Source organism: Pseudonaja textilis, chromosome 5 (genome assembly GCF_049901715.1).
Source record: "Pseudonaja textilis isolate UNSWEBS1 chromosome 5, rPseTex1.2, whole genome shotgun sequence".
NCBI lineage: Eukaryota > Metazoa > Chordata > Lepidosauria > Squamata > Elapidae > Pseudonaja > Pseudonaja textilis.
Genome location: NC_141994.1, coordinates 55,826,897 through 55,845,837, shown reverse-complemented (window position 1 = coordinate 55,845,837; position 18,941 = coordinate 55,826,897). Strand labels below are relative to the sequence as shown.

The window sequence follows — 18,941 nt, the reverse complement described above, 5'->3', positions numbered from 1 at the left end:
GGTGACATATAAGTGAAACTGATGGCATATACATTTCAGAATAAATGTGCCAAAAGTATAAATGGTTGCAATATAACTTGTGAATGCATATGAAAGTAGGAGTCTGAAGCCTCTTGATAATTTTATGTTATTCTCCAGTGAATGATGATAAAGAACAAATCAGGGATGAGTTTGGAGAAAATTGTACAATATTGTGAATGAATGAGGAAAATTTACCCCATTACATGACATGAAAGGATGTAGGAGAACTAGAAAAAGTGATTCAGAAACTCAAGAATGAATAGGAGAGATAACTAGCACATGTCTGCTTAGAAAAGGTGATTGTTTAGAATCACATTGTTTTGTGGTTTGTTCGGAATGTATGCTTTGAGTGTGATTCTATGTGCACACATGGAGGAAGAATAATATAAAAATAATAAAATTAAGAGATTTACTATAGGATACAAATGTAATGAGAGGTTTTGAATGTTAGATGGACTATTATTTGGGGTAGAAAAAGTGAATCATTGAGATAAAAAAGTATGCATTAAAGAAAATGAAAAAGTAAATGAAATTATAGTGAAATTACAAGTGTAACAGTCTACCAGAACAAATGCAAAAGTCAAATATTGTGTGTTGTGGAGCGATGGTAAGGAAGAGGCAGAAGCCAGAGCGTACAACGAACAAGGCTTTATTGCAGAGAATAAAGGGTTGTCGCGTCTGCTTGCTAACTAGCAGACCAGCTGGCGACAACGGGGCTGGCTCTGCTCGACAGCCGGCTTTTATAACCGACTGTCAAACGGAGCCAGCCAATGGGAGCGGCTGGTGCTCCCGCTCAAACAGCGGACCTGGTTGGGAACTCCAACCAGTTCCACAGACATAACACTCCTTTCCCCCAGCTGTGAACATGCGTAGTCCTGTAGGTAAGTAGGTTGTCTGCGCTGGCGACCAGAATGTCGCAGCTCGGGTGTTGGGTATAACAATGATACACCAACTAAGTGTTTGTAAACTGTTGGCTGGTGTCAAGTCCAGACCCTCGGGACACGCCTCGACGGTCGTTGGGGCATGGGCTTGACCTGGCGTAGTGTTCTGAGAGTTCGGCGATTCCCCCTGTTCAGGCTGACCTGGGCGAGTCGCTAGGTCCGGTTGGCAAACTGGCTCGCTCGGCTGTTGGTTCGGTGATTCTAGCCGGAAACTCGGGTCCTCCAGCAAACTCTCCTGATCGACGGGGAAGACCGGGTCCCGCAGGGAGCTTCCGTCTGGCACCAGCAGGGAGACTTTGGCGCTGGCAGGTTGGGTTGGGTCGGAATCGGCCGCACTTCTCCGTCGCCTTCTGAGTTGGTCCACGTGTCTCCGCCACAAGCGTCCATCTTCCAGGAGGACCCTGTAGGATCTTGGACCTGTGACTGACACGACTTGACCTGGTACCCACAAAGGATCCCCCGCATAGTTCCTGGCGTACACCAGGTCATGCAAGGCAAAGTCTCTGACCAGACTGTCAGACCCTAAAGGGGTGTCTGGGCAGTAGTGGGGGTGTAACCTGTCCAGGGTGGTCCTAAGGCGTCTCCCCATCAAGAGTTCGGCAGGGGATTTGTTAGTAGTGGTGCAAGGCGTCGTATAGCAGTCCTCCACCTGCCTTTGGGAATTAGAAGGTGGTGGAGGTCTTTGAGGCCAAGTGCGCCCTGCTTGGCAGACTCTAGCAAGGTGACCCTTCTTTTGGCAATTCAGGCAGATGGCGTTTCTAAACCTGCAGGATGCCCTAGAGTGGGAGCCTCCGCAGGTTAGGCAAATGGGAGGTTGTTTGAGGGCGAAGTTGTTTCTCTGTCCCGCTCCTACCCGTGAAGGCTTCTGATGCTTAAGGCGGTTAATGTCTGATGAGTCTGTGGGGTCTTCTTCACTGAGCACTTCTTCTGAATGGATGGTGGAACTGCTGGGCTTTAATGGAGTTCCTTGAATCTCAGCTGCTGATTGGGCAGAGAGCTCAGCAGCTAGGGCTTCCTCCATGGCTAGGGATAGATTCAAGTCCTTTTTTGCCAGCAAACGTCTTTGGAGTCTCAGGTCTCTAACCCCACAGACAATCTGGTCCAACAACATGTCTTCTAAGTAGTCTTTGAACCCGCACTGCAAGGCAGCTGTCCTCAGGGCTGCCATATACTCGTTGATTGACTCCCCCTCTGCCTGTTTTCTAATTCTGAAGGCGTACCTCCTGGCTATCTGGGATGGTTTTGGCGAGTAGTGGTTGGAGAGGATTTCTTGTAGTTCATCCCATGGGACGCTTCTGATAGCGCATGGGGCGACTAACGCTGTAGCGGTGTCAAAAACTGCAGCCCCACAATAGCTGAGGAAATAGGACTTCTTCCTATGTTCAGCAGCGTCAGCTAACCCGATGGCATCGAGGAAATGGCTGAAACGTTTTTTGTAGGAGTCCCACATTTCCTCTTTTGGCTTGAATGGTGGGAATGCTGGATTAGCATTCATTGTGAAAATGCAGGGTTCGTCTTCTTCAGTCGTCTTTTGAACTCGCGCTCTTAAAAGAGCGCAGGCTGTGACTGTCTCTCTAGGCTACGGAGCTCTTTTTGAATTTCGCGCTCTTTGTGAGCGCCGGCGGCTACGGCTACAGCGCCCGTGGCTCGCTTCAGTGAGTACAGCTCAAAGCAATGGCGGTTTTTTGAATTTCGTGCTCTTTGTGAGCGTTGGCGGCTGCGGCTTCAGCGCTCGTGGCTTCGCTCTCAGTGACTACAGCTCTTTGAAGCAGACGCGTCTGGCTAGCCTTCGACCGTATCCCATCCTCGTCGCCAGTGTTGTGGAGCGATGGTAAGGAAGAGGCAGAAGCCAGAGCGTACAACGAACAAGGCTTTATTGCAGAGAATAAAGGGTTGTCGAGTCTGCTTGCTAACTAGCAGACCAGCTGGCGACAACGGGGCTGGCTCTGCTCGACAGCCGGCTTTTATAGCCGACTGTCAAACGGAGCCAGCCAATGGGAGCGGCTGGTGCTCCCGCTCAAACAGCGGACCTGGTTGGGAACTCCAACCAGTTCCACAGACATAACATTGTGAATATGTTGAAAAATTGTAGGAGTACAAATGACATACCAGGGAAATGTTGTGAGAGTAAAATAGAGTACAAAGGGTGTAACTGTATGACTTTATTATTTGTGTGAATTGTGCATGACAATTGGAAGAATGCTGTTATTGTTCTCCTATCCAAAAGGAAAGGTAGCAAGTGTGAATGCAAGTATTACCAGAGATTGGCTTTCCTAAGTATATCTGGGAAACTGCCAAAATTCTGATTGAAAGGCTGGAAGAGGTGACAGTGTATAAAGTTCCTGGAAATGCTGATGGATGGATGGCAGAGCATATTTTTGCTCTTCTGCAGGTCATTGAGAAAGATTTGTTTTTGTTAAATTTATGACAATAAGAATAATGCTGAATTGGGAAATGTTTTCTGCAAATACAGGGTTCAAGATATGATGCCCTATAAATACATTGGGAATCCATTTGTATGATTTCTTGGTACCCTGGCTGTAAAGGGTAATACCAACACATCTGGACAGCACTAAATTGGAGAAGGCTGTTCTGCACAGTTTGAATTGTTAGATGCAGCAACAGATTATCCTGGGAAGTAGTGTTGTTTCCTTTGTTGAGAAAGTTTGAAGCCAGAGTAGGATTGCTGTTTCTTAGGGTTGCAATAGTTGTTGAAAGATTTTCCAGCTCTGATTTGATTATGTCTTTTAAAGTATTCTCTAGAGTCTGTCAATCGCCCTCTTGTTTCAGAAGATTTCAGAAGAAGTTAGTGCAGCATTTTCTCCCAATTCAACATAACAGTACGTCCCTACTGCCAGTGGCTAAAAGACATTCATGGCACACCTTCAGAAATCAGGCAGAAAATCCACACAAAATAAATTATCCTTTGAGCAACGTTTGGCTCTGCAAAAGATGCTGTGCTATGAATTGTATTGTTGTTTGGATAGAAAGTATTCCTTCAATCAATGGTATTTTAATAGGTTTACTTGTCAGGTTCAGCTTTCCAAACACTGACAAAATAGGAAGACATATGTAGCCTCTTCAGAGTAGCAAATCATGACTTCATAAACAAGGACTGTTACTACATTACGGCCCTGTTCATTTATACAACATAGTTAACTAGGTCTTGGGCTGAGGGGTAAAGCAGGAGTCAGGACTCCAAAACCAAGTTATCTGAGGCAGTCATCTAACCTTGAGAGATTAGTTTTAGCTTCAAGAAGGTCTGGGCTTGTTTGAGCTAAATTAACTCCCCCATGTTCTCTCCAATTACTTATCCAAAGAGTAACTGATCCTTCTAATAACCATGAGTGAGATGAAATTCTGTCAAGGTCCTGCAAAGATGTAGTTTCCTAGGCTCTCTGTCTCAATGGACATTTGGATTTACTCACAAAACCATCTCTGCAGCCCTTCAGGGAGAGTAAAATAAATGGGTGTTGGAAGGTTGGTACAATTATCATTCCTCGATTGTTATAAAGTCTTTAAAGCCTGAAAGATCCCCTTCCTGCTTATAGTAAAGAGACTCAAGGCACGGCTTGAGGTTCTTCCTCACCTCTTTCTCAGCTAATCCATTACAAAGAACGACAGCAGAATTTGGGCCTGGCTAGTCTAAAGAAAAGAAGAATTAGGAGCAACATGATAGCAGTATTTCAGTATTTGAGGGAAAGAAGAGGGGGTCAAATTATTCTCCAAAGCATCAGAGGGCAAGACAAAAAATAATGATTGGAAACTGATCAAGGAGAGAAGCAACCTGGAATTAAGGAGAAACTTCCGAACAGCAAGGACAGTTAACCAGTGGAACAGCTTGCCACCAGAAATCATGGGCCCTCCATCACTGGAAGTTTTTAAGAAGAGACTGGATGGTCACTTGTCTGAAATGGTATAGGATCTTCCAGCTCTATTCTATTCTAATTCTTATTCTTATCCAAATCTTTTCATAATAGCTACTCTGGCATTTTTTTCATGAAGTTTACATTCATACTTGTCTACAATCTCCTCCCCCTAAAGGATGCCTGGAAAGACTCTATTCTCTTTAGTAAGGAAAGTAGAAAAACACCACAAAGATACATTTCCCACTGATTAATATGATGTCATTTATTATGTTAGTGAATAGATGCAATCTGATCCTTCCATATAAAAGAAGAGAGGGCCCAACCCTCTGCAGAGAAAAATTGGGAGAAATGGACAATAACAATCGCTGCCTTAAAATTGCCTGTATGTCACAATTGATGCTGGAACAGTTGTGTTTTTGGCATTTATTTTCCTTCTAACAAATCCAGATAGTTCTTGTTTAACAGTGATTCATTCAGCAACTGAATGTTGTGACATCACTAACCAAAAGGTCCTCATATTTGCAGCATCCCTATGATCACATGGTTGTGATTCAGATTCTTAGTGGCTGGTTTGCAATTATGACATCACAACATCCTGAGGTCATGTGATCACCATTTTCACCTTTTCCTGCTCTCTCATAAACAAAGCCAATGGGGAAAGCCATCAGGCGGTTGCAAATGATGATCACATTACTGTAGGATGCTGCAACCACATAGGATTCATCTAACAGTGGCAGCTGGGACTACCAGAATGCCTTATGATTACATTGCTTAGCAACAGAGTCCTTGGTCCCAATTACCATCTGTAAGCGAGGAGTACCTGCACTTTTAATGGGAGCTCTAAGCATCATTTTGTTTGGATTCCCTGTTCGCAGTCAAAATTGCAAAGAGGGAATTCTGGCAAGATGCAAGTCATCGCTTCCAAGCATTTTTAGAAAGAATTCTTGAGTTCAGTTGCATCTTTGGCTTACAGGGCAACTACCGCCTATGGAACTATGGGGTGACAATATACCGTAGGTAGCCCAGTCCTTTGTATATGCCCAGAACGCTTCAGCATAGCATAGCTGGCTGGGAGAATTCTGGGGTTTGAAGTCCGCACGTCTTAAAGTTGCCAAGTTTGGGGACCCCTGACCTAGAGGTATTTACTGACTCAAAGAATCGCCTTGAACCATGAGGTGGATGACAGATAAATTAGATAAATAAAATTCAAATTAAATTTCTGCTTGAAACATACAGAAAAACAAAGGCATAAGACCTAAATTTTTCAAAAACCAAAGCCTAGCATAACAGGTTGAGGAAAAATCCATGAGTACAGTAAAGTAGTTCAACCAGATAATTCAAGGAGAGGACAGACAGAGTTATGGGGTTCCTGCTTAACTTGGGCTCTGGGTCAACTGACCCAACCTGTACCAATATCTCTTTGAGTGCCCCTTTTCCCAAAGCACCCTCTTCTGTTAATTCCCAAAGTGCAGGCTGAGAATCTGTTTGACTGAACTTACGAACATAGTTTTACAACTATAATTGAAATGGGACCACTTTATGTCAGTATTGGCAGCAAACTTTCCTATGCTCCCCAGAAGGGTAATAGGATTCAAGAGCAATGGGGAGAAGGGAGACTGGATTTTAAAAAACAAACTCTCAAAGATCACATGGTCCTAATCAATTGTTGATTGCTGTCTTATCGTCATTATTTTAAACGGCACTCCGTTTCCTAAAAACATTTTCTACATGATCGACAGGACAGTTAACAGTTCTGTTTCTAATGTTTCTTCTGAGCCTAATCACTATCTCTGGCTTTCAATTAACACAGTTTTTTTTCCAGTCTGTGTCCCCAGATATGATTGTACTAAGGATTATGGGAATGAAACAGTGGACCACCCAGGAGAAACCAAGTTGGGGGAAAGTGTTTTCATAGAAAGCAACATAAACAACTACTGAATAATTATAGCATCTCAAAAACTGCTCTTCGAAGAAGGGGGATGAATTTAGGGATCTTATTTTCACCCTATTTTATTGAATATATCACAATTGTCTGAATGTATAGATATGTAATATATATACACATACATACTGCAAATCATGGGACAAAGCACCCAGGTTTAAGGTTTGTACTGTTTTGTGTATTTCCTCCTAGGTGGCCTGCAGACATGCCAGTTGCTAACACGATGACGGGGAGTGTCGTCCCCAATGTGGAGAACAAGCCTGAAATCATTATTTGCAAAAAAATTGAGAGGTAAATATTCTTAATATTCTATTTGTGCTGATTTCAAAATGAGGGAAGGGTAGGCTGGAATTTAGGAAATCCTAGCTTAATGCCCAGTCACTTAACAACTGTTTGAAGTTACGACAGACTCCCTGACAGTTAGTTACAACCTTTCTTCGAAGTTATGACTGACACAACACACACACACACACCCTGCAGTCGTGTAGTCATGTTTTGGTACTTGACAAGTGGCTCACATGTGCAACCATTTATATTACCACATGGTCACATGATAGCATCTTACAATGTTTTTTTCCTAGGGGAAAAATGACCATTTGAGAAAATGGATTCCCTTTTACTATCGTGGTTTGCTTAATGACTGCAGGGACTCATGGTACAGCCATTGTAAAAATGGACATAAAACTGAGTCAGGGCACAAGACCCACTTAATGACCATAATGGCTTACAACTAAAGTTCCAAGCTTGATTGTGGTTCTAAGTCAAAGGGATACGTACTTCCTCCCTCCTCCTCCTGTTTTTCAAAGATACTTAGCAAAATTTTAAACTTTGCCAGAAACATGCATAGATAATCGAATAGGTTCCTGCACTTTACAAGTGCGTTCTGTTGGCCTCACTTTCACTAAGGCAGTTAGTGGGGGATTTATTTTATTGTTTTGGAGGTACGGAATATCTAATCTCCATATTTATTTCTGTTTTACTGTCATTAATCATGGCTTTAGAAGCTTAACCAGGACATATAATAGGGGAGAAGAGGGGAAATTTAAGAGACAGTCAAATTTATTCATAAATATTTTTTTTGAACCAAGAGCCTGATCTGGATTTTGGGAGCTTTGCTAGAAATACAAGTCCTAGTATTTCAGTACTGGACAAACAAATGCCTGTCTCAGGCCTTTTGTTATATTAATATGTTTTAATTACATGTGCTAAATTTATCTTTTTCTGTTACTCTGACTGCAGCTTTTATTGTTTACATTTAAATATGAAACAAACCCTTTATACATTGTAAGCTGTGAAAATAGTCACTTTGCATATAATTTTGTATGCTATGAATAGCACATAAATCTTAAAAATGTAATAATAAGTAATCAATTGCAATTTAAAATTCCTCTGTTTAATATTCTCTCCTTCCAATATCATATTAACTTGAGGATAAGATTTTAAGAAATTCTAAACACTGTACCAAATATGCTTTTTTCAAGAGATAACTGGACTTTCTGGGTTTTTCTTTGAAAATTTTTCGCTTCTCATCCAAGAAGTTCTGACTGGATGATGGCTGAAGAAGCTTCTTGGATGAGAAGTAAAACGTCTTCAAAGAAAAATAAAGTCCTGTTGCCTCTTGAAAAAAAGCACCTTTGGGACAACCATGACATGGACAACTGAGAATCTCCATAGACTCTCAGAACTGTATTCATCTCTGGAGCTGCATATCATTAGTTTAGCTTCAGATAATAACTGTTAAGTAGAAAGGTTTTCAGTCTAGCTTAAATATACATTTGAGTAAAGACATGAGTAGTGTCCATACAAATATTTTCTTAATATGGATAACCCATCTAGGACCTCAAAATTAGGATCTTACTGTGATGATCCAGGGCATGGCACAAAACAACAAAGTCACAAAAGTAGGTGAAGTCCTTTTAATTCCTCCAATTTGGAATGTCCAGTTATCATCGGCTGGAGAAAAAACTCTCCCAAGAACTGTTTTTAAAGGGAAGAAATTCAGTCTGACCCCATAGTACATATAAATTATAAATAAAAACCAACACAAACCATGCTGCAGCAATTAACGAGACAAGGCAGGATAAGGAATTGCAGACTTCAGAAGATAACGAAACACACAGGATGCCAAGAACCTAGATAAGACATGGCAAACAAAGATAATGCACACTTTGCTTCCAGCAAGGTGCTGTGCGCAAATGCCTTTTATATTCAGTTTTCCCAGCTGCAGCTAATGAAGGGAATCAGGCCCTTTTTCTCCCCCGTAATCCACATTGCTCCCTTATCCGTTCCTCCCTGTGTGCCCTAGGATGAAGAGGGGGTGGGCCTGGGTCTTACTCTGAATGCCCAGCTGGATTGTGCCCTTCCCCAAGTTTCCTCCACAGCCACCGGAGCCACAATTCCCACTCCCTGTCAGCTGTTCAACCTCCCCTTCAGAATCAGATTCCAACAGGGGAATGACACTTACCTAGGATGGCTTTTAAGAAAAGAGGGATTTTGAATATTTTCCAGACGCACTCAGGTTAATCTGCTAATACAGGGAAGGGGGGAAAATACCAAATAGTTTTATGTCAACAAGTGAGAAATGTATTTATTTTGGCATAAGCTTTGGTATGCTCAAACAAATGGATTTATGCAAGAAAAATGCGTTTTGCTTTAAGGTGTTACTGGACACTGGTAAATAAATGAGGTGTGCTAGATGTTAATGTTTTATTGAAAAGAAAGAAAAGCACTCCTCTTAGCAGATATGTTTAGATTAGTGGGAAGACAGTAAAAAAAATGCAGAAAAAAACTGTTTAATAATTCTGCACTCCTGTATCTTTTAAGTTAAAGTGTTATACATTTAATATTCAACTAAATATTAAATCCAGCTCATGACATTGTACTGAACGATGAATGCCAACCTGTACAATTCTTCTGACCCTTGCCCTTTTTGCCTGGGATCAGGTTTGCAAGTCTAAATAATCCAGCTGCAAAAACAGAATTTTGGAGTGGGCTTTCAAAGCATAATTGGTCGAAGAGTGTTGCCTTCCCACCCAAGCTACTGCCAAAACCAGAACTAGATTCCGTAGCAGAGAGGCCACTGAAAACCATAGAGAAATTGATGCTGGGTCCCAGACTGGACTGTTTTCAGCAGAATATGCTAAGTCCCAAGATGATCATTGGAGATCCTTCAGTAGATCTCAAAGTGCGGGAAAGCGGCAGGATTCTAAGGAAGCAAATAGGTGGTTGTCAGAATCTTCGGTCTGTTGGGAAAGTCAGCTTGAAAAACAAGCCTTTAAGTATCAAGGACAAGATTTCAGAATGGGAAGGAAAAAAGGAAATTCCATCTCCGGTGTCCCTGTGGAAGGAGGAGGACCAAAGTGTTAAAGAGGAACCCAATCCAGTTTTGGGTGTGATGGAGAAGACAGCTAGGAATAATGTTGCAATGAGAGAAGTGGATAATAAGAGGCCCCCAAATTACAAGGGTCCAAGTAAGGAGGATGAGAAGCATGTTGGAACTCTTAAAAATGCTGGGCAGCATGTTGCAAGGAAAGTTGATGTGAAATCAAGGGAGGAAGAATGTAATTTCAATGTGGGTAAATGTACTGAGTTGAAGGACAGTAAGAAGGAAGTCCCGAAGGAGAACTTATCTGTCTTGAGTCAGGTCAAGAAGCTGGAACAAGCCTTGAAGTATGGGTCAGCTGAAGCCCAACCCCAGCTACCAGGTACTTACTATTCTCCACACTGTCTGCAAGAGAAGACCGGTGAGGATCAGGAACCAACCGATGGCCAGGAAAGTACCAACCGCCTAGAAGTAAGTAGGTGGCTTCTTGGCTTGGATACTGAAGCCAGAGAGCCCATCTTTGGGACTTTGGAAGAGGTGAAAGCATCTTGTGTGAAATGCAGATCTCGCAATGAAGAAAATGTGTACATGGAGCCTGGCTTGCCAGAGAAGAAACCTTTTATCAATCCACTTCCTAAGCCTCGACGGACTTTCAAACATGAAGGTGAAGAGGGGTGGATTCCGCCTGCTCAGAATAAGAGACTCCTACCCCCTCTCCCTTCTATTCCACCCCCTCCTCTGCCTTCCTCGCCTCCCCCGTCAGCCATTAGTAGAAGGCTAAGGAACGGAAAGCTTAAGGCTAACGCAGATCACAGGTACTGCTATATATGGATTATATCTGTTTCTCTTGCCGTGTGGTTTGTTTTTAATGGACAGTATAATCTTTTGTGTATTCTGCTGAATAAAATGGGGGGTGTACTTCTATTAAATTTACTTATATCATGCTAGTGGGACTAAGAGAATGAACCAAAAATTTCATGAACAGATAGATTTGGAAGAGGGATTTGGAAGGAATGAAAGGTAGATTCATGCAGATATTCTGGGAATCGATCCAAGTCTAAAGAACAGGGGAGAAAGTGGGGGAGGGAATCTTAAAAGCAGCCAAAAATTTTCAGATAGCCGGAGACAAAGTTAAAGCCCTGTGTAAGAATCTCTTGACATGTTGGAGAAAGGAAGGCTGATTGCCTGGGAGGTTTGAGAACTGAAGCAAAACTTTTTGAGGGCTGCTTAGTGTGACATAAAGCTATAAAAATACGCATTTTTTTTCTCCAGTAATACTTAGAGTGATTTACTTTATTGAATTCTTTTGAGATATCCACCTTTTCCCTCCACCACCTCTTCTGCTCTTTCTAAATAAATGCCCTAGGAAGTCCTATGAATTTGAAGATTTGTTGCAGTCCTCTTCTGAGAATGGCCGAGTGGATTGGTACGCTCAAAGCAAGATGGCTCTAACTCGCACTTTATCTGAGGAAAACGTCTATGAAGATATTCTAGGTAAGCATTCTGGAGGTGAAAAGCAACTATTGTGACCTCAGTGCTTCTAAGTTGCTCTGTAGATGTGTGAATATTTAGCGCCAAGTGTATGTGGTGTTTTTCAAACCAAAGGTTTTGTTATGGAGTAGCATGGAATAGTTTCCTAGAAGATAAGAGGTAGAAATTACAATAATTCTCTGTAAGAATAAGGATGGGCAACAAACAGTTTTCCTGGTAATGTTGAATTCTTAATTTCTGCAAACCTGAGTGTTGCCATGCTATTTGGTTTGATCAGAATTCGGCATTTGGAAAGCTGGGAGTTGCTAGTTTCTGTGTTTAAAGTAACATCTCCTTGGTGCATGTATAGACATAATTTTTGAGGTTAGAACGGATTTTTATGGAATGCATTTGTAGGAATTATTTGTAGGAATTATATACAGTGCATGACAGAAATGTAACCATGGCAAGTCAATAGAAAACTGTAGATGAAACCAACACAAGCTAATATGAGAAAAGGACAAAATACATTATTTCAGTGTTGTTTATATATGTCAAAGCAAGGCAGACATTAGCATGTATATGTATGTTGCTTCCTTGAGTAAAACCTGATCCAAATGTGATCCATCATTTGGCTAGTATGTAGTAATTAATTAGTTCTAAAAAAATTGTTAACACTCACCTTAAACTAAAGTAATAGCCACAATCCAACATAGAATAAAATGTGAAAATCAATAGGCAAGACACACATTTTACTGATTCTCATAATATTAAATAAAGATTTTTTTTAAAAAAATATTCATTGATGAATAAGTTGGAATAGGCTCATTTGCTTGTAGCAGTAAAGTCCAAAATAAACAAATAGCATTATCTAACTTCTTTGTTCAATTGTACCTATGAGAAGTTGTACATTTCCAGCTTAGAACACACCTTCAGCACACTCTCCTACTTTCAACATACTCCAGCAATTTATTTTTAACCTTTTGTTCCAAAGCTATCCTTCAATTTTCCTTTCTTTTTCCCCTCATGCCATCCAGTCATGACGTTGGCATTGGCTATTGATGCTCAGGTATGACCATCACTCTTTTTTAAAAAATGAACAAAGAACAATTGTTGGATCCTGGTTTAAAAGTTCATTTTAGACCAGTCAATTCTCTTTTAGCCTAATGTTCCTCAGAGATTTTTTTTTTTTTGGAGGTGGGGGAGGTGGATAACATTGGAAGAGGGAGTTTTGTAGCTCAGGTTTCAACAGCCTTGCCCTTTGTATATTTTTGTGTTTCTCTCAGTGAATAGAACCTGATATTGCTTTCTCATGGTGTAGAATTAAAGCCAATTTTCTGAGAAGTTGAATGGACACTCATTTTTTAGATGAAGCTGTTTACACATTCAGAATAAGAAAATACTGTAATGAATGTAGTATAAAAGTTTGAATAGCTTTCTGGTTGAATTATTGTTACTTTTTTAATGTACAGTTATCAGTAAGGTCCACAGAGATATGCCTCCTTAAGTCTGCAGGTGGAAACAATTCCACAAGTGAACAAATAACCTGATTGTTCTAACACTCAGATTGTGACTTTCAACCACCTTAGGCTCCCCTAAGTAGCCATCTGAATATCTATTTGAAAATGAAGAGAATTCACTTTTACAAAGAAGGTGCTAAAAATCTGTATATGCTTCCAGTTAGTGATTTTACTTGGGGGAAATAGTGTCGAGGAATGGAACATATATGGGAAGTCAAGGCACATTATGGAAGACCACAAAAGAACAAAATATCAGGAAATGGTCACAGCTGCAAAACGGAATCCACAGATCAAATAACTTGCTGAAAAGATTAGGTGATCCTGGAATAGCTCTTCAGGTGCCCAATGCAGTGTTGCTTATATAACAAGTACCTGCACAAAAGCATTCTCAGAAGGAAACTGTTGTCTCTGAGTTCAGGTTTGTCTAAAAATTTAAAGAAAGCCTTGATAAGTCTGAAATGTTTGGGAACAAAGTACTTTTAGACTGGTGCAACAAAAACCGCACAATCATTTTTAGAAAAAAAGAATACTTTGCCAGCTGTTAAGCATAGAGGTGGTCTGATTATGTTTGGGGATTGGGTGGTAACAGTGGCACAGGAAATACTGTGTTGATGGAAAGAAGAAAGAATTCAACTAACTACTAACATATCCTTCACATTTGTATTATGTGGAGATTGTTCTGACTTGTTCTGACCCAAACCCTTTTCCAATAAAACAAGCAATAACCAAAGGAAACAGAAATCTTTTAATGAATCTTACGAATCCCTGGTTAAAAGGCTGCTGCAAACTAATTAACTTTGATAAGCACAAACCTCATCAAAACTGTGTGAGACTGACAAGAATCACAGATAAGAAATATTTCACAACACAAGAGTCTTCAAATACCAACTTAAGATACTGTAATGTCCATGATGCTGAGTTTCAAAACATCTTTGCTTCCTGCAAAGAACGTTTGCTTCATAGCTGGCTTTTATCTTCTTGAAGGAGGGGCCATTACCTTGGAACCTTACTCCCGAGTCACCCATGCCATTGCAGCTGCTCTTTTCTGCGAGCAATCCTGCACGCACACGTACTTGACACAGGCTCCTCAGGAACCTCTTCATCGCTGCTGCCAGCCCCCACAATCTCTGAAGGCAGCAGTTCACTCCTGGCCCCTCATCTGAGTCCTCGCTCTCCTCAGCCGTCCGCACGTGCTGCCGGCTAACCACAACATGACTTAGGGATATATGGAAACATATAATTAACCAAGGGTGACTGACTTTTTTCATCCAATTGTTATGTACACTGCTTTTAGCTCCTAGAGGAAGAGCAAGTCTAATTAATGCATTAGTCAATCCTTCCAATCCTGATACAACTTAAATAGATTGATTTGAAGATCATAGAGTTGAATTTATAGTTCGGCGTACAGGTAGTCCTAGATTTACAATAGTTTGTTTAGTGACCATTCAAAGTTACAACGGCACTGAAAAAAGTGACTTATGAGCATTTTTTCACATGACCATTGCAGCATCCTCATTGTTACATGATCAAAATTCAGACGCTTGGCAACTAACTCATAGTTATGACGGTTGCAGTGTTCTGAGGTCATGTGTTGACCTTTTGCCACCTTTTGACAGGCTAAGTCAATGGGAAAGCCGAATTCATCCAACAACAGTGTTACTAAGTGATTCACTTAACAACTGTGGCAAGAAAGGTCATAAAATAGGGAAAATAGGGAAAACTGCCTCCGCTTAGCAACAAAAGTTTTGGGCTCAATTGTAGTTGTAAGTTGAGGACTCTTGTACATGCCGGTGGTAGTTTATGAATGATATGGAACCTCATTCAGTCAATGGCATCCACAAATGTCATTTCCAAATCCTTAGGAAAAAGTTGTATTTTGTTTTATGTGCATTTATTGCCTTGGTTTTCAATTCCAGATTTGCCAGCAAAAGAAAACCCCTATGAAGATATCGAGACAAATAGTCATTGCCTAGGGAAGAAATGTGGCCTGAACTTTCCAGCATCTCCTACTTCTATTCCTGGCACGCCCACAAAGGTAACCTGGTCTAATCTGAACAGTCAGCGCCCCCAAGCTATACATTTTGATGGTTATTATGGAGATACAGTGGTCAGAAAATTGATACCTTCAGGGAAGAAAATGACTAATCCTTTGTTCAGCTTGGTTTCCCATCTTGGGTTAACTCCCTAAGGAAGTTGATTGTTTTTCTGCTAACTGAATTTGGTGACTTTAAAGTAATAAAACTAAGCTTTCTGAATCACGATGGATTTCTGGACTTAGAAATAGGACACTCTGGATGTATTCTTGCTGTAGACATTTGTTGATAGTTCTTGCCAATTCGAAACCATAAAGAAATTCTGTAAGACCATATGCCACTTTTCTAGGGCTGGCTGGCAATTATGTATGGGCAAAGTCAGGGGCCAGAACTCAGTCTTGCAGCCTGTTAACCTGTTGACCTCATAAGAAGATGTGGGATTCATTTCTCAATCTTTTTTTAATCAGAGGTGGTATTCAGCAGGTTCTGACCAGTTCTGGAGAACCGGTAGCGGAAATTTTGAGTAGTTCAGAGAACAAGCAATTATCACCTCTGACTGGCCCTGTCCCCATCTATTCTCTGCCTCCTGAGTCCCAGCTAGTCAGCTGGGTCTTCTTTTGTTGCCCTGCACAGGAGAATGGAGCTGGAAAGCAGGTTAGTGGGGTGGGGAGGGAATGGGATTTTGCAGTAACCTTTCCCCAGGTGTGGGAAGGGAACATGGATTTTACAGTATCCTTCCCCTAGAGTGGGATGGGAATGGAGATTTTACAGTACCTTTCCCCTATCATGCCTACCAAGCCACGCCCACAGAACTGGTAGTAATTTTTTTTTTAATCACACCACTGCTTTTTATGGAGATTAAGACTGAGAATAGGGAGACAGCTGGGCAGCCAACCCATTCTCAACTTTAATACTGCTTGCCTGCTTCAGGTGACGAAGCAGGACATCAAAATATGATGGTTGAACAGCTGGATTTTAGTGTGAAATTTTAGGCTATTTATGAGAAGAATTGAGAGCAATTCTTCTGTTTCCAGTTAAAACTCAAGCCACTTTTGGAATTCCCGATTTTTCCTTCACATTTTGGGACCTGCATCTTGGATTACTGGGAGGTAAGCATATGGCTTGTGTGCCCCAGAATTTCACACCTCCATTCTTTGAAGAGTTTCAGGGATTTTCAGTACTTGGTGGTAGGAAAAATACTATCCTGTTCACTACCACCATTATTCATATTCGGGGTAGTGGAGGAAAGGTAAGAATGAAGTTAGAACAGAAGTTGAAATTTCCTACATAAAAATAAGATGACTGGCCATCAATAGAGCAAAAGACAGAGAATGTTGATTAATATGGAAAGTACAAGGGGCACCATTCATGAAGAATTGTGTGTTTAAACAGAAATGTTCTTGCAAATATTTATGCAGGACTCTGCATATATATGTATTTGATAACCTATTTAGAATTTTTAGGTGTTAATAGGTTAAGTTGCTGTATAGAGACAGGACACTCCGGTGTTACTACTGACTACTAATCCCTAATTGTTCTCCAGATAATATAGGAATGAATCAGGAAAAATATTAGTCTTTTGGGATGTATAGGGGAGTTTTGTGCACAGAGGGAATTTGTGGAGGGAGTTCATTGTGACAGCTGCAAACTGTACTTTTGATATTTAGTCTGGAGATAAGATTCAGTGTAGCTGGGAGCTGATATTTATCTTCCAAGTGATGGGGGATTATTTTTTTGTATTGTTTCCTACCTTAATACATGCCCCTTTCTTTTTAATGCCATTAACAGAATGAGAATGTGGTCTGAGGGGCCTTTGGTGCTCTCTGAGCTTGGTTGCAGATGTTTCATTACACAAACTAGGTAACATCAGAGCTCATGATGTTACCTAGTTTAGAAACATCTGCAAGTAAACAACCAAACTCAGAGAGCACCAAGGACCCCACATTTCAACTCTGTGCTAGAAATACAGTCCTTAGAATGTGGTCTGTTGGACAGTGTGATGACGGTGATGAAATTACTGAAGGCATTAGCTCAGTACCTTTATTGAGGCAGCTTCACATCAATTTCTAGCCATTTAGATCTAAAGCTGGGTTAGATATACAAATGAATCTGCTGTGCAAAGGCATTTCAATCAGAATAGAGAAGGAAGGGACCTTGGAGGTCTTCTAGTCCAGCCCGCTGCTCAAGCAGGAACCCTTTCAGACAAGTGGCTGTCCAATCTCTTCTTTAAAAACTCAAATGATGAGGCACCCACAATGTCTGAAGGCCAGTTGTCCCCACTGTTCGGAAGTTTCTCCTTAATTCCAGGTTGTTTCTCTCCTTGATTAGTTTCCATCCATTGTTTCTTGTCCTGCCCTCTGGTTTATTTGGTTTAAATAGAAGTTTGCCATTAAGCACTAAATTGTACTAGAAACTGTAATGAGTACAAAAGCCATAATCACCTACTGTATTGTAAGTAAAATTCTGTTTGAAGCTGGAGTGAGGAGAAAGATTGAGAACTTGGGCCAACATTTCTGTTCTGAATAGACTGGAACAAATTTAGCAGTTCCAGTATTACTAATCCTTGAGTTCGTTTGTATGTATTTTGTGGACATGTCTTTGAAAAAGGGAAAGTAGAGACAATTCCTCACACTCTTCATTGTAGGTGCTTCCATCAAATAATAACTCGGATTTATTTTTAAAAAGCATCTAGAACTACAACTGGGTCATTACAAGGAGATTTTTTTTATATCTCACAAAGATGGAAAAAGGGGTTTATTTATTGCTTTCATTCTGTTAAAAAAAATCAAACAGGAACCAGCAAATTAGTAATCTGATTTGTTATATAGTTAGCACTTAAAAAGTTTTCTACTACTGCTCATTGAAGAGAGAAGAATGTCATTCAACAGTGAACTTATTTCAGCATGTTGGTCTTTTGAGAATTAAAAAAGAAAGTTTACAATTGCTGTAGTTGCAATCAATACCTGGAGCTGATTTTGCTTTATGCTCTCACAACTTTATTTCAGCTTTTCCAGGAACCAGAAATTGAAATTGGTGTTCTTGTGCCCAAAGCTAAGATTTGACCTACTGTGTCCTAAGAAGCTCATGAACAAGTGCCAGACCATTCTGTTGTTCTACTGGATAAAATCACTAACTAAATAACAGGGTCAGGGAATGCACGGTCCATAAATATGCAATTGTATGGTTGCTTAAACCTGCTTCTGAAGCCACTGGTGATGAGTATTGGCTGACAGACTATTGGACCATGTAAACATCTGGGTCTGATGTGGTACAACAGCTCCTTATTTTTCCAATCCAAGTGTCTGTGGTTGCTTCACTGGTTAGTTTTGTTGGCTCAGTTCCATAGAGCTCCTGAAAACTAGTTGTGCGAGCAGTAAGAGCTGTTTCTGTCATGCTAATGAGACTTCTCAGCACACTTGTGGAAAATATATCATTTTTTTCCTATTGACCTGATAGAGAATCCTGTGAAAAATAGTCTAAGCAAGTGTTAAAGCTTTTTAACTAAAGCCAAGAATTCTTGCGACTAATGTTTTAATGCTTCTTATTTTGAATGTTTTTAATTGTAGAGAAATGTAGTGTCTGATGTTCCCCATTTCCCCCATTGTGGTCTGTCTCCTTAGGTCCTCTCTAAGCCCATCTTCTTTAGACAAAACTCAGAACGCAGAAGTTTCAAACTGTTAGACATACGGAAACCAAACCGGGATGGAACTTACTCTCCTTCCAAAATCAGCCCTCCTTCTACTCCTAGCAGTCCTGATGATACTTTCTTCTCCTTGGGTGATTCTCAAAATGGCAAGAAAAGAAGAAAAATTTCCAAGGTATT

At 40.7% G+C, this 18,941-nt stretch overlaps 1 protein-coding gene across 2 annotated transcripts in view; it reads left to right on the top strand.

Moving 5' to 3' along the window:
• DENND2A (DENN domain containing 2A) overlaps nt 1-18,941 on the top strand; it is a 72,500-nt gene that overhangs the window by 23,383 nt on the left and 30,176 nt on the right. For both annotated transcript variants that reach the window (XM_087934957.1, XM_087934956.1), the window contains exons 2-6: nt 6,966-7,064; nt 9,717-10,910; nt 11,462-11,589; nt 15,002-15,120; nt 18,739-18,936. In XM_087934957.1, the coding sequence (XP_087791083.1) occupies nt 6,979-7,064; nt 9,717-10,910; nt 11,462-11,589; nt 15,002-15,120; nt 18,739-18,936 (1,725 nt within the window). In that variant the 5' untranslated portion in view covers nt 6,966-6,978. The remainder of the gene's footprint in view (nt 1-6,965; nt 7,065-9,716; nt 10,911-11,461; nt 11,590-15,001; nt 15,121-18,738; nt 18,937-18,941) is intronic.